Below are 20,144 nucleotides of genomic sequence, written 5' to 3'. Positions count from 1 at the left end.
GGCTGACACGGGAAGACATACAGGGCAGGGCTGAAGAGACACACGAGGTACACACAAACAGAAAACCCCAACCTAGAAACAAATACTGTCACATATCTTAAATAAAGTTACGTTAACAACAACAACAAGGCCTCTAGCCACAGAGCTGTGGCAAGACTGTGACAATAATAACACCTAACATGGTGAATGTCTAAGTGCAGTACAAACACTTTTTTACTAACTTTATAATATACAGCTAGATATTAGACTTTTTTCAATAGACTTATATGGAGAAAGAGACGTCTGTAAATCGGTGGATGCATTTTTTTTTTTTGCGTCACAACCCTTGCGAAATAACTCGTATCAGAATTTGATCCATTCAGTCCAATAATATTTGGAAAGGGGCCTTCCACAGATACAGTTCAGCTTCAAGGATTCAATGTGCTACATGTACGTTTAACATTAACATACGTGTACGTGGTCCTGCTCCGCGCCCTGCTATGCCCTGCTACACCCTGCTACGCTCTGCAGTGCCCTGCTACACCCTGCTATGTCCTGCTATGCCCTGCAGTGCCCTGCTATGTCCTGCTACACCCTGCTATGTCCTGCTACGCCCTGCTACGTGCTGCTATGCCCTGCAGTGCCCTGCTATGTCCTGCTACACCCTGCTATGTGCTGCTATGCCCTGCCGTGCCCTGCTCCGCCCTGCTATGCCCTGTAACACCCTGCAGTGCCCTGCTACGCCATGAACTACTGCAACTACTATTTCTAGTCATTCCATTATCTTTATTGTGACTATTATTGCCACTGTTCATCACACCCCCAACCGGCACCGTCAGACACCGCCTACCAAGAGCCTGGGTCTGTCCGAGGTTTCTCCCTTATAGGAAGTTTTTCCTCGCCACTGTTGCACTAAATGCTTGCTCTTGGGGGAATTGATGGAATTGTTGGGTCTTTGTAAATTATAGTGTTGTCTAGACCTACTCTATTTGTAAAGTGTCTTAAGATAACTTGTTATGATTATGTATGCACCGTAAAAAGCTATGTTTAAAGGCTTTAGCTACACACTATTGTAGGCCCAGCTCAATATGCAGCTCAATACGTAGTAGGGGGTCCCTGCTCCTTCTCTCTTTCAAGGGGTCCTTGGCCTAAAAAACCTTGAAGACCGCTGTATTAGAGGGTAGAAATATACCACCTACAGTACATCATCAAATGGTTTGGAGGACTGGTTGTTGCTATTGGCTCAAAAACATGGGTTTTCCAAGGTGTCAGTGGGACCCTTCTTGATAAATAGGCTGACATTTCTGTTACTTGTGATAGATCTGTTGTCGTATTCATCAAACTATCCTCTATTCATCATCTTAGCTCAATATCATCTCCACCAGTCTGCCTGATGCCCGACCTAAAAGTGAGCTAATGTCCTGCAGCTATTAAAATCTACTGCAGTGTGTAAATGTAACACTATTTTTGCAAGATTTTTCTTTTTGTGTTGGCGAATAGGCCTAGTTGCAAAGCAATTTCTGCTATTTGCGTAAGAAGATAAAGAGGTGTTCAAGGAGGAAATTGATTGCAGTGTGAAAAAAATGACAAAAGAGAAAATGCTTTTTTAATAAAAGAATAGGGTTTTAATAATTTTTTTTTTTTTTTTTGCAATAGCAGAGATTCAGTAACAGGGGTAAATTACTGCCATTTGGATGGATTGTCATCATTTTGTGAAAACTGAGAAATAAACTGTAAATCATCCGGTAATGTTTGGAAAAATTGGAGGTGAAACAAAACACACTCAGCAACTTTGGTGAAATTGCTGGAGATGCATTTCAGTCCTGAGAATGATATGCCATACTATTGGGAAAAATACAAATTATCTAATGTAAGTGAATGCAGTATTAAAGCAATAGCAAAAGAATAAAAGCACAACAATGGAGAGTGTATTAGTCTAGACTTCTGTAGGATCGATAATTGTCCCGATGAGCATGAGCCCCGTGAGATCGTCATACATTATGAGCATGAATTGTACTTTTAAAGGTAACTCTCTGGGGCATGATGCCAGGTCTCTCCCCCATCTTCTGACTTGGTCTCTTCCACCTCCAGCACTGCCTCATAGAGATAGAGAGAAATGAGGGAAAAAGTATAGTTTAGCATGTTTATTCAATGAAAGTGAGTTTCTAATGTGTAAAAAGGTCTCAACCAAGCGCTTATGCCTGGTAGTTTCATGATAATCCCTAGACAAAAGAAAAATAGGATATTTTGGTTGGTCTCTTAACCTTTGATGAGTTTTGGCGTCTTCTGCAATATTCTTGAGACTTCAGCTGAGTCTGAGAATATTGATGATACCCCAGAGTACCTCAGGAGGCTTTCTAAACTGTTGAATTTGCTTAGTTGGAAACTGAGGCAAACAGATTTCTGCCCGCCTGTGAAAACAACAGTCAATGTTTTAATGGATTTGCTCTAAGTTGTCTTGTTACAACTAGTGGGACCCGTACTGCAGGCGTTCGCTCACTGATGTGTGGAGAGCAGTAATTATTGCTGATTTAGAATCTACTCAGCATCATTCATCACTATAGTCAACAACAGAAAGCAAGTGACTGCAGGGGACCAGTGCCATGACATGGATCAATACACTGTACACTCAGGGATAAGCAAACACCCTTTATAGAGGGCATATACTGTACATGGACACACTCAAACCCTTATATATACCACCACATGCTTCACCACTAAACCCTTCCATACACAAATTAATACTGGTCTCGCCAAAAGGCATTTGAATAACAAGGCAATTTCTTAAGTCATTTTGCATGTTATTACAACGTATTTTATATTGTGATGGAGTATAAAAGGGGGCCAAAGTATGTGTAGGTAGCAGACCCCCAGAAAGTGCACTGGTTTTTGAATAGGATGGGCTTTCAAATTTGACATAGCAGCCAAACAGTGGAATTACACCTTCCGTGTCCGTCACTTGAGGCCCAAAAAGATTTTTTTCAACCATAGAATTATATGGCGAAAGAGAAGTCTGTAAATCAGTGGATACATTTTTTTGAGCGTCACACTCACAACCCCCACAAAATGACTCGTTTCACTATCAGCTATTGATCCATTCGGTCCTGTGACATTTGGAAAGTCTAGAAGAGCCACACGAATAAATCATTTAATACCTATTCAAGTTAGCAGAGCACGAAACCTGAAGTTGCCAGTTTGGCCGGCGGAGAACTCTAGCGCGCCTGCTCTGTGGGCCCCGTAGAGAGGAAGCAGCGCCCATCATCCGGGTTATTTTCTACGCGGCAGTTGAACTTTTCTGGCTTCATGTAGCACTGAGCAACTCTCATAAGAATGAACAGGGCTTTATTTTACACCATAGCAGGTAGGAGGTTGGGTGACTGGCATACCTGCCAACATTTGGTTTTCAAAATCCAAGAGATTTTGGGGGAGGGGGGTTCTTAAGTGTACTGTTATGTGTACTGTAAGTTATAAGTGTATTATTTACATTGCAATATAAATTAAAACATAACTTAATGTATTCATATTTAATTCTATTTTTTATTTGTAATTTTATTACAACAAAATATCACAGAAACACTGCACTGCAGTTTTTAACAAACACATTTAACACATTTAATTAATAACTGTCTCTCGTTGGTAAACATCAGTATGTTTTGTAGACATGAATATGCGCTCACTTTTTTATTGAAGTGTGTATGCAGATTTAGTGTGTGGCAGATTTAGCTGTTCTCAGTGCCCTCTCGGACGGAGTGTACTTTGAAACCAAACTGGTGTGGTTTATTTTGCAGGATAGCAGAGAGCAAAGAGTGCTGTTCTTCATGCTCATGCAATTTTCTGTAACTATCTTTTTACACTGCCCTTATGTGCCTCTTCTGCGCGATGTGAGAAGGGTAAGGGTAATGTCATTTTTCCCACCATGCGCTACATTAAAATCAATGCGACACGCCTTACAAAAAGCGTGGAGGTTGTCGACATGACTAGGTAAGATGCATGCGAATTGTTGCGCCCAACACTGCTGAAATTTACAGCTACATTTCGATTTCTTTGCGGGAGCACCGCCTTCACCTGCCATTTTTATCAGCTCGCTTTCGGGTCTGAACTTTTTTTACGCGAAGCTTGCACAGAGATCAACTGCGCAACTGGGTTATAGGTTGCCAGGTTGAGGTGACAAACGGGTTGAACATTGTATATGGTGTGTGAACAGGATGCGTGTCATACAAGATCTGGCAACTGGTCAACATTAGACAAACATATTGGTCCGATTATTTATAAAGGAGTTTGGGCCATGCAAATTACGTGAGTTTCCCGGGAGAAATAACTAACCGGGAGGGGTCCGGGAGATAGGCCTAAAAAAACGGGAGAAACCTGGGAAAAACGAGTGTTGGCAGCTATGGTGACTGGATGGGTGAATAAAACACAGGACTTTCAGAAGCAGGTGCTCAAAATGCTGTGTAGTGGGTGGTACTGCTTTGACACAATGGCCCAATCCCAAAGTCCGGACTCACAGACTCACAGACTTTGGTGCGCGTTCTCGCGAAATTCGTAAGGGCTTAGGGTTGTCCCAATGTCGAATTTCAAAGGGCGTGAGGGTTTGAGTACACACTTACCGAGCCCTTTCCGTGAGTCTGCATCGATGCAGACTTCACCAAAGGGAATTACCCACAGTTCAAAGCGTTGTGACGTTTACCGCGGAGACCGTATGGAAATCCGGAAATTACAAAGGTAAACAACAGCATGACACACGGCCACGGAACAGACCAACCTGTTTTTCAGCTTGTAAAACAAGAGCTTGAAATAATGTGGAATCACGCAGCCGTCTCCTGTGCCTTGGCCGTGTGGAAAGCAACAAACTTAAAATGAAAATTCCCAAACCGGCAAGTGTCAGCGACATCTTTTTTATTAAACGTCGCCAAGGTAACATGTGATCTCGTGTGAAGTGCTGTCCCAATCCCATTTATACCTATTTGAGCCCATGTGGCCTCACACACTCACTCACTTAGCACCTGAGATCAATTAAGTCTGTGAGTCTTTAGTCCTTAGTCCTCAAGGCTCACTTTGGGATTGGGCCAATGAGCACATTTTGGAAGTGTACTGACTTTTTGAAGGTGTAACTTTTTCTTTTTGCAAAGTAATAGTGTACATCTGACTGATGGTTTATACCCTTAATGTACAGGGATACTTTTTGTAAAAAAACGGCAACATTCATCACCTATACCACAAGAAGCTACCTTTTGAAATAAACATAATTGTTTTGTCGTCTCCAAGGGTTTAATCAACGTGTCAAAGCTGATGTTGAAGGTGCAGAGTCCAGTGTGTTGAGGTCTAGAAGAAAAACTGTCATAGTCTAGTGAGTTTTTTTTTTACATCAATATGTAGGCTGTTACACACTCTTAACTGTGTCGGACCCCAGGAAGAATGGCTGCAGCCCTGCTGTAGCTAATCCTAATAAACTAAACTGTACCCAAGGATGAAAGCCATCCCCAGTTATATTCCTACCTTCTGCCCCATTATCTACATCAGTTCTGTTTTTAGTATCTGCCCCTTTGATTTCCACCCCTGGTGTGGCCCCAGTCTCAGCTTCTGTTCCAAAACTATACATCATTGTTTCTTCTCTCGCCATCCAGGCTTGGCCTGATTCAGAGACACCGCGGCTTAGTCTCTCTCATAAGACCGGCCAAACTCCGGTTTTGGGGAAGTGTTGTTACTGTGACTTTGTGCGGGGGTGGCAGTGGTGTTGAAAGTATATCGATCTCCAGGGCTGAGCTTTTGACCCGTGGGTTGAACTCCAAGCAAACAATGGCGGCATGTTTTTTTAGCTTCTTAGAATTTCAGCAGCAGTGAATGTGTGTGTGTGTGTGTGTGTGTGTGTGTGTGTGTGTGTGTGTGTGTGTGTGTGTGTGCGTGCATGTGGGTGGGTGTGGGCGGACAGTGAGGACAGGGCATACTCATTCCCCCCTTTAATACACATTCTTGTCAACATGGATTTTGAACACTTATGCAACAGATGCATACTTGAATGTTGCTCTAGTTTTACCGCACACACACTGGTATTCCAAAAAAGACACTGTACATGTGCCTAATATGTCCCCTCCGGAAGGCGTTACCCGAACCAGCAGGTTCAGAGGAAGCTTCTTTCCTGCGACTGTCACCCTACTGAACTCTAGCTCTACATCCCAGTGACCAACTAAGCCCCCAAACCCCCCTATCCCACCTATAGTGTCCTATTTATTTATTTATTTACAAATGCACATACTGTAATTACACTTATACATAGCCATATTATACTGCTTTACATTCTATTCATCCTGCACATACTTATTCTCACTACTCTTATAATGTTACTGTTTCTGCACTACAATGGTACTGTTAACACGCTGTAAATATCTGTCTATATGGTTCATACTGAATATCCATATTTTATTCTGTTTTTCTTACAATAATACAATGCATTTATCTATATTACTTTTTTTACTACTATTATTATGTTCCTGCTGCTACATTGCACATATCTGTACATGTTGTTCATACATTGTTCATATTATATAGCCATATTTATTCTTTTTGCACTTCTGGTTGGACGCAAACTGCATTTTGTTGTCTTTGTACTTGTACTCTGCACAATCACAATAAAGTTGAATCTAATCTAATCTAATTTCTACGGCGCCTTGAAATACAGTATTTACATGACTGATTCAATCTTGTGGAAAGAACAAGAAGACAAATGAACAATAATATACAAATTATTATTATTATTTGTACCTCATAGTCACACAAATGTCATGAAAAAAGGCTGCATTGTCGATTAGCTTTTATTATCATGCAGTGATACAGAGTCCGCAAAACGTCAAAGTGCTCATTAAATATTATCAGCCTAATCTCACCGTGTCAATACAGCTTCTAATTAAACAGCAGGTCACACGGGATTCTCAGCAGTCGGCAGAATGCTGTAAAGACAGTCTGTAATGTGAGATAGTCGCTGCTGTGATGCTGGGATGCCACCATGTGGTCGATGAAGTCAATTGAAATCGAAAGGAGTATTTCTGGCAGAAAAGTAAATCAAATTAACAGAGCTAGTAGCATGTAATATGTATATATGTATATTATATACGTAATAATAATGTGGATAACACTATTATGTGTTTTATCTAAAACTATTGCCCAAATGACACATTTTTTCAGCTGGCAGCAAAAAGCAAACATAATCATTAAATGTTGCCTTGCGGGAAATTTTGTGACACAGATAAAGAGCCTTTAAAAAAGCCTTAAGTGTCCTTGTTTGGCTCGTTACTGGAAACTGGGCTAATGAGCACGTCTTGATAAGAAGAGTGCACTGCAGGGGGACTCAGAAGTTGATTTGAGGTAGGATGAAGCAGCTGTAGAGAAGGAGCCACAGGACCAAGAGCATTTCCAGCTCTAATGGGGTAGTGTCACAAGAGGCTGCTGAAGACTGAAGAATGAATCCTCCCTCTCTGTTGGACAGGAGATAAAACACAGGAGTGTTAGATTCAGACTAAAATAAGGCACTTTGCGTTCATATGTCATTACGTTTATTATGAAGGAATAGAAATTAAATTAAAGCACACAGATAAGACACAAAAATAAATGTAATTATTTGTATAGTCTTTGTAAATTAATTGACCAGCAATTGTTAAAGCGGTGTGCCTGGCACTGTCGTAAGAGCGATATTCAATATACGTAGAGTTTTCAGGGTGGTGTCTTTTTTGTACTAAGTGAGCTAAGGTGTACTAAATGGATCAAACAGTGTGTTTATCTGACCTAGTGTTAGCTGCAAACGGTAGCATGTTCTGCTAACTAGCATCCTGCCCACAGTTATCGCTGCTTGATTATTTTGTTCAATATTGAAATCATGATTACTCATTGACTTTTGGAAAGATGTTGCATTTATTGAAGTTAAAAAAACAAACAGTGAAAACACCTTGAACTGTGAGTGTGAATACTTTTCCCTTTTGAACTTTTTTTGATCATTCAGAACACAAAATAAGAGTTTACTTGCAAAATCTAAAGTTCAAAATAATCGTTTTTCTCGAGGCAAGGGAAATGTTATTAACTAGTTAACTACATTATTTTGTGAGGTTACAGGTTACATTACAAAAGTAGCTGTTAGCATCCGCCCTGTGTGAGCTAAGATGCTAGTGTATCAGAGCTTAGGCTAACTCTGTCCTGCTCTTTATTTGGTTTTGGGATAAGTATGAGATTACTGTTGTCAAAAGGAAGCCTGCTGTTTGACGATATGAGCATTAAACCATAAATCTTAGTTATAATCCTGTACTATAATAATAGCTAGCTCTACGTTGTAATACAATGCTGCTACTTTATTTCTTTGTCTTTTTAGGGCATTTTAGGCCTTTATTTTATAGGACTGCTGAAGTCATGAAAGGGGAGATTGTAAACCTCTATATCTGGGCATGCGCTCTACCAGGTGAGCTACCCAGGCGTCCTTTTCCTTTCGTTAACTTAGGTTGCTGCCTTTTTGCCTGGGACATGTAGTTTTAGCTTCAGTCTTTTAGCATTATATCAGATATGTAGCCATCATGCGCATATTTAAGACCATTTTAAGGGGTTCTTCTGCTGAGATCATCAAAAAGCCAACTTTAAACACATAGTTTTGGTGTTGGCATTATGTTACGCTAGATAGCTACAGCTGATAAAGTCTGCTAGCAGCAGTCGTCATTTCAGCCAACAAAATCTACTGTCGTCAGCTAGAAATGAGAAGCTTGCCATGCTAAATTGATAAGCCTAAAAACGTTGTTACCGAAATTAAGTGCTTAGCGGATGGACAATTGTGCTTGTGCTCATAAATCATAAATGCCAGACCTACCTGAATGACTGAGAACTTGCACTACAGGCAGGAGTCCAGCTTTCACCACCACGGACGTTAACAGCTCCATTAGTGTCATTTTTTGGGGCAGTTTTACCAGGATGGTCTATCCTTGTTGCCACCTTGTCAGTGAGTTTATCTTTCTTAATCTTATGTTTCCTGTATTTCTCCTCTACTGTTCGGACTTCCTCAAAATCCACTGAATTTGTGACTGCATCGCTGTATTCTACCTTGTCTTCATCTTCCAATTTGGGGTCATTGTCTTTCCCGTCATTTTCTTCCTTTGTGTTAATGCAACTGGCACCGGCGTCTCTGACTTTATATACAGCCTCATCAGTTAATACTTTTTCATTTACTTCTACTTCTTCTTTGTCTACCACTCTCTTTTCAAAAAGCCCTCTTACAGACTCCTCCTCAGACTCTGTCTTCCAATTAGCCACTTCAAAAAGCTTTGTGTTCTTGGTTTCATCTACAAGAGCCTCTCTTTTATCACATCCATGCTTCACTAATCGAGCATTTCCTGTCTTCTCCTTCCTCCGCTCTTCTTCACAACAATCACTATCATCATTACACTGTCCTCTAACAACTCTCTCACCTTCACTTTCCTCTCTGTTGTCGCTGCTGTCTTTCCCTGGCTTCATGCTAAACACAGCCATACTGTTTGCCATCTCTCTGGAACTACTTTCATTTTTGTCCCAATCAGACATGCTATGAATCACTGACTGAGCCCTGATTTCCGATTCAACATTTTGTGCAGGTGAGCCTTCTTGATGTTTACATCCAGTGCCGTTTAGCGTCTCACATACTTCAAGATGTTTTGAATATTCAGTCTTCTGTCCATTCAGGAACATTTCTTCCTCCATTTCCTCTTCAACCATTGGTCTTATCAGCTGATTATATGGTTGAAAAACCTCGTTATTCAGATCCAGGATGTAGCTGTAGGCATCCTCCTCATCTGAGTCCAGCGCCAACAAGCTGTAGATTCCTTCTTCAGAGCTCAAAGAAAAGCTTTCATCCGCCCTTGGCTTGCTGTAGCCCTGGTCCACAGACGCTTTCTCCATCAATGATCGGATCTCTTGACCGACTACGCCTGCGTCCAGCGGATTGGGGGGTTGTAAAATGCTTCGACACCTGCTTTGCTTTTTGATGAATGGTGACGTGGCTTCACTTGTGTGAAGCGAGGTGGCACAGTGGCTCCCTGAGGATCTTCTAGCCCAGCTTTTCCACAGTAGCTGCTCGCTGCTCTTCTGCAATCCTTGGAGCAAAACTTGTGCTTCTGGGTCTTCAGCGAGGGTCCCTTCAAAGCTGACTGACTCAGGTGATCCAAAGTTTGGGATCTCAGGATCTTCAATATTTGTTGTATGATCCTGTAATATAGGGCTCATTAGTGATAGTTACATGATATCACTGAAATAATACCCACAAAGAAGTGTCTTTTTGGTTCATAGTGTTTGTGAATGCATTTGTCTTTGGTCTTAAAGGAAGAGACCAACCCCCGAGAGATAGATGAGAAGATTGCTACCTTTCTCATGCCTGTGCACTAGATATTAAGCTTCAGCCAGCAGCCAGTTAGCTATGCTTAGCATAAAGACTGGAAAACAGAGTAAACGGCTAGCCTGGCTCTGTCCAAAGGTTCACTAAAAGACATGATATATCTAATTTTTTTTAATCCACACTAAGAAAACTTCCATCCTCACTGCAACCAGCAAACAAATAGTCATGCACGCAAATTTTGCATTTCCTATGGTGAAGGAATGTCCCGTCCTACAATGCCTCTGATTGGCTAGTACTTGTTGCCTTCATGGTTGGATTGATTAGGTTTAGACATGATGAGTAAGATTGGTTAGCGTTAGGGTAAGAATACTGGGGTAAGTTAACCAGAGGCTGAGTAAGGTGGGACATTCCTTCGCCATCCTAGAAAACGCAAATTTGCGTCCTGAGAATAACCTCCGGTAAAACACAAATCATTGTTTTTACACTTCAGTTTTTGTATCGATTAAAGAAGTGAGATATAACATGTTAATTAGAGACTAATAGGACTGGAAGGCAGATTTTCTTTGCTTTTGGAGAGAGACAGGCTAGCTGTTTCCCCATGTCTTTAAGCTAAGCTAAGCTAACGGCTGACTAGAAATAGTTTCATATTTAACGGACTGACATGAGAGTGGTTTTCATTTTCTCATCTAACTCTCAGCAGCAAAGATGCCAAACTAGTCAAAGCCTTACTAACCTCATCTGTGCCTGAACAATGCCACAGGAACACAGACACATAGGTGATGATGGACTGCTCATCTGGTGAAGTGCCTGACACATCTGTGGAAAGAAGAAGCACATTAGAGAGTAGCAGGGTAGACTCATGGTCGGAGGGCCAGTTTGAGCCTCTGTGGGATAATGAAGATACAAAATTGGCACTTCACTTCACATAGCAATGACTTTTGCTGCTCCTTTCTAGTTGGATCAACTTCTTAAATGGTCTGTGATAGGTGGTATCATACTGTAACACTGTGGTGGGCTTCTAGTGCCAACTTATTGTTAGAACAGTGGTACTGGTAGTACTGTTCAGGTGAAGGTGCAGCAGATATTTGTCTTTGTGGATAAAACTTGATCAATGTGAGGCCCTTTATATTCAGTAAGCTTTTACCTTCAGGCTCCAGCAGAGGTGGAATATCCAAACTGTGATGAGCTATCAGGAAGGCCAGCTGAATGTTTTCTCTTGGCTCTCTGGACAGACTTTCCTTCAGATCAACCAAGGCTGGGTTTATGGACTTAATCATGGCTAGGAATGCCAACCCACTCCTCCAGCTCTTCCCAAAGTCATGCACCTCCACACCAAACCTGCAGTTTAAAATTGCATAATAGAAGAACTTCAACTCAGCCAGCTCACACATGCTTAGGTATGGGAGGTTTCATTGACAAAAAATGACTTTGTAAGCCAGTGATTCCCAACCAGGGATACTTGTACCCCCTGATTTGATTAAAAGACTATATCAGCTGTAACACCTGAACACAGGAAATTTAAACAGGTAGCTAAAAGTAATAAATACATAAATGGTCAAACAAATAGCTAGAATTTATGCATAAGCAGTACTGACTAAATCGTCCAAATAGTTTGCTAAAAATAATGAATGAACGGTAGAAATAAACAGCTAAAAGTTATGCATAAGCAGCTGAAATAGTTACCTAAAGCTACTGACTAAACAGTCCAAATAGTTTGCTAAAAGTAGAAAACGTTGAAACATTCAGCTTCACTCCCAAGTAGTAGTACGACAGCTGACCAAACCAACCTAAAACATGACAGGTCAGTTGTATGAAAAAAATACAACATCCACTTTTATATTATCAATAGTGTTATACATTTGGAACACATTGGGAATTGATGAAGGGGTACGCAAGTTCATCTAACAGGGCTGAGGGGGTACCTCAGAACAAAAATGTTGGGAACCACTGAAAGGTTGGATCTTTTTTCAAACTCACTTTGATGTGCATCTTTGGACCCATTGCAGTAGGGTCTTGATTGCTTTCCCATGGTACTTTGGCTCTCTGGCAGCCTTCCTGCCTTTGCTTGGCATGGTTTTGCAGTAGTAGCTGCCAATGTCATTTGGCTGGGGTGAGAGGTTGCTGGAGGAGGGGTAACTGCTCATTGATAAGGAAGAGAGGCTAGAAGACAAATGCTTCTGGAGGCCTCCTGTCACCTCCTTTACCTGTATTAGAGTAAAAGAGAGGAGTGTATGTAAGGTCAGAGACAAAGACAAACAGCCGGGCAAGGAGTGAATTGAAGAAGAAGAAGAATAAGAAATTAGAGTGATAGATGATAAGGAAAAAAAAAAAACCTGCCTGGAAATGCAAGATCATGTTCCAGACAAGGTTAAGAACAACAGAGGGGATCCCATCAGCAATAGCAGAGGCATCGATGCCAAGCAGCTTCACCTAAAAGACAACAGGGAGGACACATCGACTGAAATCTAGTTTTTACGGATTCAAATGTAAATGTAATACACGTTAAAAGCAATATCCCTTTGTGGTGACTTACAAGCAAACACACTCACATGTCTATCATCCAGGAATGCCAGGGCTTGGGAAATGTTGTTCAGTCTGAAAATGCGGTGAGGCGACGACCTAAACCTGTAAAGCTATTAAAAAAGAAATGTTTTTTGAGTATTTTGAATTTTTTATGTATCCTTCATGCTCACAAATATGGTAAAAAGCTAATTAGCATAGCTAAAATGGACCAAAAGGCAAGTTATTAGGTATTCTTCAAATATTTCCCCTGTCTAGCTGGACTCTTACTAGTCTGGATCAACAGAAGTACATTTCCAGGATAACTGCCTGACATCCCTCACCTTCCGCTCTCGCGGTGTGTGTGTGTGTGTGTGTGTGCGTGGGTGTCCATTCTCAAACCCCCTGTGCACTTTGTGGAAAACACAGACAGTGAAATAAATGGACACAGCGACAGAGACCACTGAAGTCAATGCTGTCAGCTGGCTGAGTGTTACTTCGCAGCCTCCAACTGAGCTTGAAGACGTAGATGTGACGTGAGCAACTTGTCTGAAAGTGTGAAGTTTTCTGGTAGCTGTGCCAAGAGAAATCTCAATCATTCCCAATCTTACAGAGACGGCATGCATAGGTATATGTAAGGAGATAACATAGGCACAGGCTAATTATTGCTAACTAAAATGCTAGTTAACATTAGTAATTAAAATGAAACAGCTAATGCAAGTCCAAACTGCCTGCAAGCTTCTCCTGTACTAATTTGTAAGTCTGCTACGGAGCCATAATGTGAGGTACAAGGTAATGGAGCCTTTTATACATTGTCGTGTTTCTTTAAAAATAAACAACGGACAAATAGAGTCTTTAAACGCTTAGTTATTCGCTGTCAAAGTGACGCCAAAATGAATGGCAGTCAATGGAATGCTAACGGGGGATGATGGCTTGTTAGCCTCAGAATCTCCCCATAGGAGGTACGCTTTCCGGATGCTCGCTTACCCCCTTGGGAAAAAAAGAAGAAACTTTGAGCTAGCAGGCTACAGGCTGAAAATGGCAAGTTTTTAAGAAAATTTTGATTGTGCAACAAGGCGGACCAGCTTTGTTATTTTGGGGATTGATTTAAAGATTTACAAAGAATATGTAAACGGCACTTCCTCTCTAACTGGGACGGCTTGGGACTGATTGGTGGGATTGCTGTGGACGAAGTACACACGACGATATACAAGCAGTAAGAGCAAATTATGTTTAACCATGTATCCAGGTAATTTAAACAGCTCACGTTACTGTATTGTGTGAACAGGGTGCAAATGTTCCACCAAAACAAGTTCCTTTCCGAGAATAATTTGCAGAGCCACTGTTGCTGCTTTCGGAGCTTAGCGCCGCCCAAGACGATTGTGATTGGTTTAAAGCAGGGTTGTCAAACTCTACTTCATTAAGGACCACACTGGAAAATGAGAATCACATCACAAGTAGCAGACATGTTTAGTTTATTGCCATGCATTGAAAAAGTAAAAGATTTTTGATATATTTTACTGCATGTCGCATTTTTGTATTTTATTTTTCAACATTTTTGTTTCATTTTCTTTTCTTTTTTACACTTTTGTCACTTTTTTCAACTTCTGTCACATTGTTGTCAACATAAAGCCCTACAAAAGACAGCAAAATAAATCCGGGCCGGATCAAAATCTGCGAGCGGCCGGATTTGGCCCGCGGGCCTTGAGTTTGACACATGTGGTTTAAAGAAATACACACAACCCAGAGTGATTTTTCTCCTTTCCTATGTGTGGTGTAGTCAGACATATTTCCACAGTGGAGATAGGCAAAGCGAGACTTGACACTTACTAGCTTGCACCCAGACAGCTCCTCCAGCAGAGCCATCAGTATTCTGCCATCCTGGATGTCTGTAAACAGGTCGTGCACTTCAATTGGAGGATCACGCTGGAAACAACACATCATAAACCTTCTCGGTGACTGTATTTATGAGGTGAAGTATAATGTCACAGTAAAGCTGTATCCATTTGTTCCCTTACCCTCTGCAGAAACACATTCATCCACCTGGTGAAGGTTCTCCTCTGCACTGCTTTCCTTTCATCTGGGGAAGAGAAGGCAGGGACTTGACACTGAAAACACTGCAGTTTTCCAATTGAACACATTCTTACAATATTTGAAAGCCGACTTCAGCTGTGTAGCACATGGGACATTTTGTGTCTGACAGAACGTGGGAAATGGTGCAAATGTGTTAACCCCAAAAGACTGCAGAATATGAAGACATTTGATATTTTACGTGTGACACTGGAGTATTTTAGAAGCAAATCATCAAGTGAAAAAGAAAGTGTGCACGATTGAGCAATCCGATGCCACAATGCCAAATACAACTACCTGGAGAATGATTATGGGGAAATTCGGTTAAGGAAGAAAAGTAAAGTTTTTCTTGTATATACATGGATTTAAAATAATATTGTTTCACCATCAGCATAAGACAGTATTTCTTGTCACAGTACCTTGAAGCTGCTGCACACGTTGATCCCTGATCTCTCCCACTGATTTCTTTTGTGAATCCCTGTTGGCCTTGTCCTGCATTCTCCTTCAACGTCACTTGTCACACACGTCTACTTATGATCCATTGTGGAGATATGATGGCAGAACAATTGTCAAAATGTCAGGCGCTAGTAGCAATTAGACATGCTCTGAGGTTTCCTTACAGTACAAGGGTGAAGAAAAAGGCAGAGCGTTGCAGTGCGTCTTGCCTGAACACGCTCTGAGCTGTTGATCAACTCTAGCTTCCAGTCCCCTGAGACAACTCAAACTGAATCCTATTGGCAGGCTGCGATTCATAAAACTATGTGGAGTTAGTCACATAATCGTTAAAATGAAGGCATCAGCTGGGATCGCTGAGTAAGGTTACACGTGGTATGGTTTCCCTGCAGAGGCCTGTCATTAAAGGTCCCATGACATGCTGCTTTTTGGATGCTTTTATATAGGCCTCAGTGGTCCCCTAATACTGTATCTGAAGTCTCTTTTATATAGACCTTAGTGGTCCCCTAATACTGTATCTGAAGTCTCTTTTATATAGACCTTAGTGGTCCCCTAATACTGTATCTGAAGTCTCTTTCCCGAAATTCAGCCTTGGTGCAGAATTACAGCCACTAGAGCCAGTCCCACAATGAGCTTTCCTTAGGATGTGCCATTTCTGTGTCTGTAGCTTTAAATGCTAGTGAGGAGGAGAGAGGGGGGGCTTGGTGGAGGGTGGGGGTGTGGCCTTGACAAACTTCGCTCATTTGCAAGCCATGATGTCTCTCTCTTTCTCATGGGTGGGCCAAATTCTCTGGTCGGGCAAAGCAGAGAAAGGGGAGGTAACCTTTCTCCTTATGACATCATAAGGAGAAGATTCCAGATCGGCCCATCTGAGCTTTCATTTTCTCAAAGGCATAGCAGGATACCCAGGGCTCGGTTTACACCTATCACCAATTCTAGCCACTGGGGGACCATAGGCAGGCTGGGGGAACTCATATTAATGTTAAAAAACTTCATAAAGTGAAATTTTCATGCCATGGGACCATAGGCGGAGTTTGACATTTGAGCCAGTGGGGGGCAAAAAAAAAAAAACTCATTGTAGCAGCTGAGACCTGGGAACACAGCACAAGCACATATGGACAAAACAAACATGCTAAATAAACATATGTTTATATTTTAAAGCAGATTTGAAATTACATTCTAACAATTTAACAATTCGCCCTTATGAAATCCAATCGCGGCACGGCTGTGTTAGAGCACAATAGACAGACGGTGGCGGAATTTCCCGACACTTAAATTCAACTAAAATGTAACAGTGAACAATCAGTGTTGGACCTACAGTCTGTTGAGATGCCTCTCCAAACCCAGAAACCAAGCGCAATCACACCATAAAACGTTAAGACACGTTAAGAAAAAAGATCCGTATTTTGCCGTAATCCAATGACATGAAAAAAAGTCATCCACAGCAATCAGGTGATCCACAAACAGAGTCACGGTGTATCCAGCAAGGCCTATACTACGCGCGACACATTCACCAGTCAGCTCCAAACAGGTGAACAAGGTGAACTTCGCCGTTTAACCCTTATGTTGTCCTTCAGGAACTTGTTTAGTTTATTCACTTTTTGTATTAGCCTCGCGGCCTCGTCCTTCGGGTCCCCGGGACCCTTGCTTATTCTATGTTATTCCATGTCACACGCTCGCCTCGTCCTTCGGGTCCCCGGGACCCAAGCTTACTATTTGAATGCTTTGCCACGTCAAGTACCGCGGCAACTACCTGGCCCTTGGGGTGTCCGGGACCCTCGCCTATTCAATGGCATTTTTGTCTCTCGCTACTTGCCTCGTGGCGGCCTCTGTCCCTCGGGTCCCCGAGACCTTTGTTGCAGCGTAAAGTTGGCGAAGCTCAAACCGCCGCGTGAGCCAAGAGGCTAGTGTCTCACGCAGTCCGCGCAGTAGGGCCGCGTGCAGCTCCCGCAGATGTATCTCTGGCAGCCACCGTACACGGTGTGTGTCTTGCTGTCCTTTTTCTTTGGACAGAGCTGACACCTCTTTCTCTTGCTGGGCACCCATTGTCTTCTCGCTGGTCCTCTCGGGCTCGCCTGACGCCAGCGCCTGACCTCGCCGTGCCTGACCTCGCCACCACGGCTTCGACGAGCGCGGGCGAGGAAGGGAGGCAAGGTCTCCTGCACACACCACCAACCCTTTGTCAATCACTCTGCAGCCCCTCTCTTTAATATGCTCCTTTGCAAGTCCCTCACTTTCCTTCCCGTACCTTGTGGCCCGACTCCCCTGGAACCTTGGATACAGATGTTCAGCAAGAACCTTATCTGGGTCAGTTGTCTCACGCTGAGGCACTTTGCTGGCTGTGCTTGCTGTTATGCGCAGCTTGTGTGCATCATGCCATAGTGGTTCTCTACTTTGCTTTCTGGTGTTTCTCTGTAGTTCTACCACTTGATGTCACACATGGCAGAAAATAGAGCACAATCTGGCACAACTTCCTAAGAGATATGGAGAAAATACCTAATTTATCTTCCCTGCCATATTTATATAGTAGGCTACTGAATCTTTAACATGATGGTTAACTGGTGGATTTGTTGGAGACACGTTAACCATAACTTACCTTCAGGGCTTTATAAAGCTTCTTTGGTGACCCATCTGGAGTTAGTGCAGGAAGACAGAGGCCATATTAAACAGTAGAGGGCAGTACAACGTCTAGACTGGTGGTAGACACACATAATGTTCATTTCTCCCCAATTTCAGATCACATTCCTGCTGGAACTTATCTGGTTGTTTAGTTTTTGGTTTGAAAGCCTCAGATGTCAATGCTGCAGAGACCTGGAAACACTGACCAATGAGAGCAGACTGGGCTTTTTAGGAAGGATTTTGAAGAGACAGCTCTACAACAGAGAGTACAGGTGCTGCACCCATGGGCCGTACATGAAAAATAAAGTTTCTTTTGACAGTGTTGGACTTGTCACCAGTTTGGTAAACAGGATTTCAGACTCTGTGGTGCAACGGTAGCGTGTCTGACTCCAGATCAGAAGGTTGGAAGTTCAAATCATGTCAGGGTCAATGTTTCTGTTTCTCCAGCTCCATTGGACAATGGTCAGACAGGATAGGCTGGTATCTTGATCACATGCTGGAGATTTTATCACACCAAGAACTGGAAAATGGGCTCTGAATTACTGGGCAATGAAATGACTGGACTAGCAATAAAATTCACAATCCTTACTAGCACGTTAAAAACATCAACAACTGGTTAGTGATCAGTTAAGCAATTAGTGTTTACTCGTGTGAGGAATGTGTTACCTGGTGAAAAAGGTGTAGCATCCTCCCAGTTTTTTATCCAGTCAGTCTGGGGATTGAACCAATGACCTCCTGGTCACAACCTCGCTTCTTTAACCTTTAGGCTACAACTGCCCCAATGAATGAAAACAAGCCGAACTGAAATAGGAGTAACAAGGCTATTTTTAAAATCTAAGTACAGATAATTGCGTGAAAATGTAAGGAGTAGAAGTTAAAAGTCTCCTGTAAAATAATTACTCCAGTAAAGTATAGATACCCAAAATGTCTACTTAAGTAAGGTAACTAAGTATTTGTACTTAGATACTTGACACCTCTGCGTGCATGATGCACGCATCCTGAAGAACAGCCCCAGCTACACTAGGGGGACTTACCCTCCACCGGGGTATTTCCACCTGGCCCTTATCACACCAAACGAGGTGTCTGCACTGCATAGGACACCTCTGGACCATAACTATTTTTCCCAGGTGAATTATTATTTTATTACATAAAAGAGATTTTTGGTTTCTATGACTATTAAGACAAATAACATACTTCAAAGTTGCCAGCTAGCAATTATCCTTAAACTACTGTGACACTGTAACCAACATATGAAAAGTCATTTAACAACACCACTGGTAAACACCCATACACAGTCAATAAGGTAAATTAAATTAACTTAATGTACTTTATTATGGTCAGTTCCATAATAAAGTACATAACTAATACATTAAGTACATACTTCTTGATACAATATTAAATATACTGCAACTGTTTGCATTAGATACAATTATCATCTTACAGGACAGATTGGACCACTGGTCTAACCTAAACTTTCTTGAAGCAGCAGCAGCACCGGCAGCTGTAGCTGATGGCCACTTGTTGTTGTTCTGTTGTCGGTCTTGTTGTATATAGTTGTAAATGTTTAAGTTGTTGTATATAGTTGTAAATGTTTAAGTTGTTGTATATAGTTGTAAATGTTTAAGTTGTTGAATATAGTTGTAAATGTTTAAGTTGTTGTATATAGTTGTAAATGTTTAAGTTGTTGAATATAGTTGTAAATGTTTAAGTTGTTGTATATAGTTGTAAATGTTTAAGTTGTTGAATATAGTTGTAAATGTTTAAGTTGTTGAATATACAGTAGTTGCAAATGTTTAAGTTGTTGTATATAGTTGTAAATGTTTAAGTTGTTGTATATAGTTGTAGATATGAGAATGTTGTTTGAATTAATGTTTTGCTTCATGTATACAGTTGTCAATATATAAATGTTTAAATAAATACATTTTTGTAACCAAGATGAGATGAATGTTTTCAAGGGTGAAGATATTGTTCAGTACATTGTTCTAGGCTTCACATGCTAGTTATTTCTGACTTACCAAGTTTTTTCTACTGCAGTCTAAAGAACAATAAGTTATTTTTTTTTAAATGGACATAGACAGTTTATATTGAATAATTAAAAAAGGGGCAAAGACAAAACCAGTTACATTTAATTTACTTAATTTTTTTTTCAAACAGTAAAAAAACTAAAAAATTTTGACCTCGGCCTCTGCTT

General features: G+C 41.5%; 1 protein-coding gene and 1 non-coding gene across 3 annotated transcripts; one reads left to right on the top strand and one right to left on the bottom strand.

The window, feature by feature from the left end:
- Window positions 1–6,774: 6,774 nt before the first annotated feature.
- Window positions 6,775–18,731, bottom strand: clmnb (calmin b). 2 transcript variants are annotated; one of them, XM_028605639.1, is made up of 11 exons: window positions 18,620–18,731; window positions 15,301–15,408; window positions 14,830–14,891; window positions 14,642–14,737; window positions 12,862–12,945; window positions 12,650–12,742; window positions 12,290–12,516; window positions 11,457–11,650; window positions 11,046–11,128; window positions 8,819–10,185; window positions 6,775–7,448 (listed from the first exon to the last, which is right to left on the bottom strand). In XM_028605639.1, the coding sequence occupies exons 2-11, from the start codon at window positions 15,377–15,379 to the stop codon at window positions 7,322–7,324; spliced, it is 2,412 nt and encodes an 803-aa protein (XP_028461440.1). In that variant the 5' UTR covers window positions 15,380–15,408; window positions 18,620–18,731; the 3' UTR covers window positions 6,775–7,321. The 2 variants fall into 2 exon arrangements, with proteins under 2 accessions (XP_028461440.1, XP_028461439.1); XM_028605638.1 differs by lacking the exon at window positions 18,620–18,731 and adding an exon at window positions 17,931–18,349.
- trnaw-cca (transfer RNA tryptophan (anticodon CCA)) lies at window positions 18,311–18,382 on the top strand. Its single transcript has one exon. It is a non-coding gene; the product is annotated as a tRNA-Trp (tRNA).
- Window positions 18,732–20,144: the final 1,413 nt, after the last annotated feature.

This window comes from Perca flavescens, chromosome 18 (genome assembly GCF_004354835.1).
Source record: "Perca flavescens isolate YP-PL-M2 chromosome 18, PFLA_1.0, whole genome shotgun sequence".
Lineage (NCBI taxonomy): Eukaryota > Metazoa > Chordata > Actinopteri > Perciformes > Percidae > Perca > Perca flavescens.
Note: the sequence above shows the minus strand (reverse complement) of the source record. Positions and strands in the feature narration are given on the sequence as shown.

Bases quoted from the DNA above. Each gene is read 5' to 3' on its own strand.
- clmnb (XM_028605639.1), bottom strand. From the start codon at position 15,379: ATGCAGGACAAGGCCAACAGGGATTCACAAAAGAAATCAGTGGGAGAG. The intron at 14,892-15,300 runs GTACTGTGACAA...TCTCTTCCCCAG, and splicing joins ACGTGTGCAGCAGCTTCAAG to ATGAAAGGAAAGCAGTGCAG. The intron at 11,129-11,456 runs GTAAAAGCTTAC...TTCTTTCCACAG, and splicing joins ACCTCTGCTGGAGCCTGAAG to ATGTGTCAGGCACTTCACCA.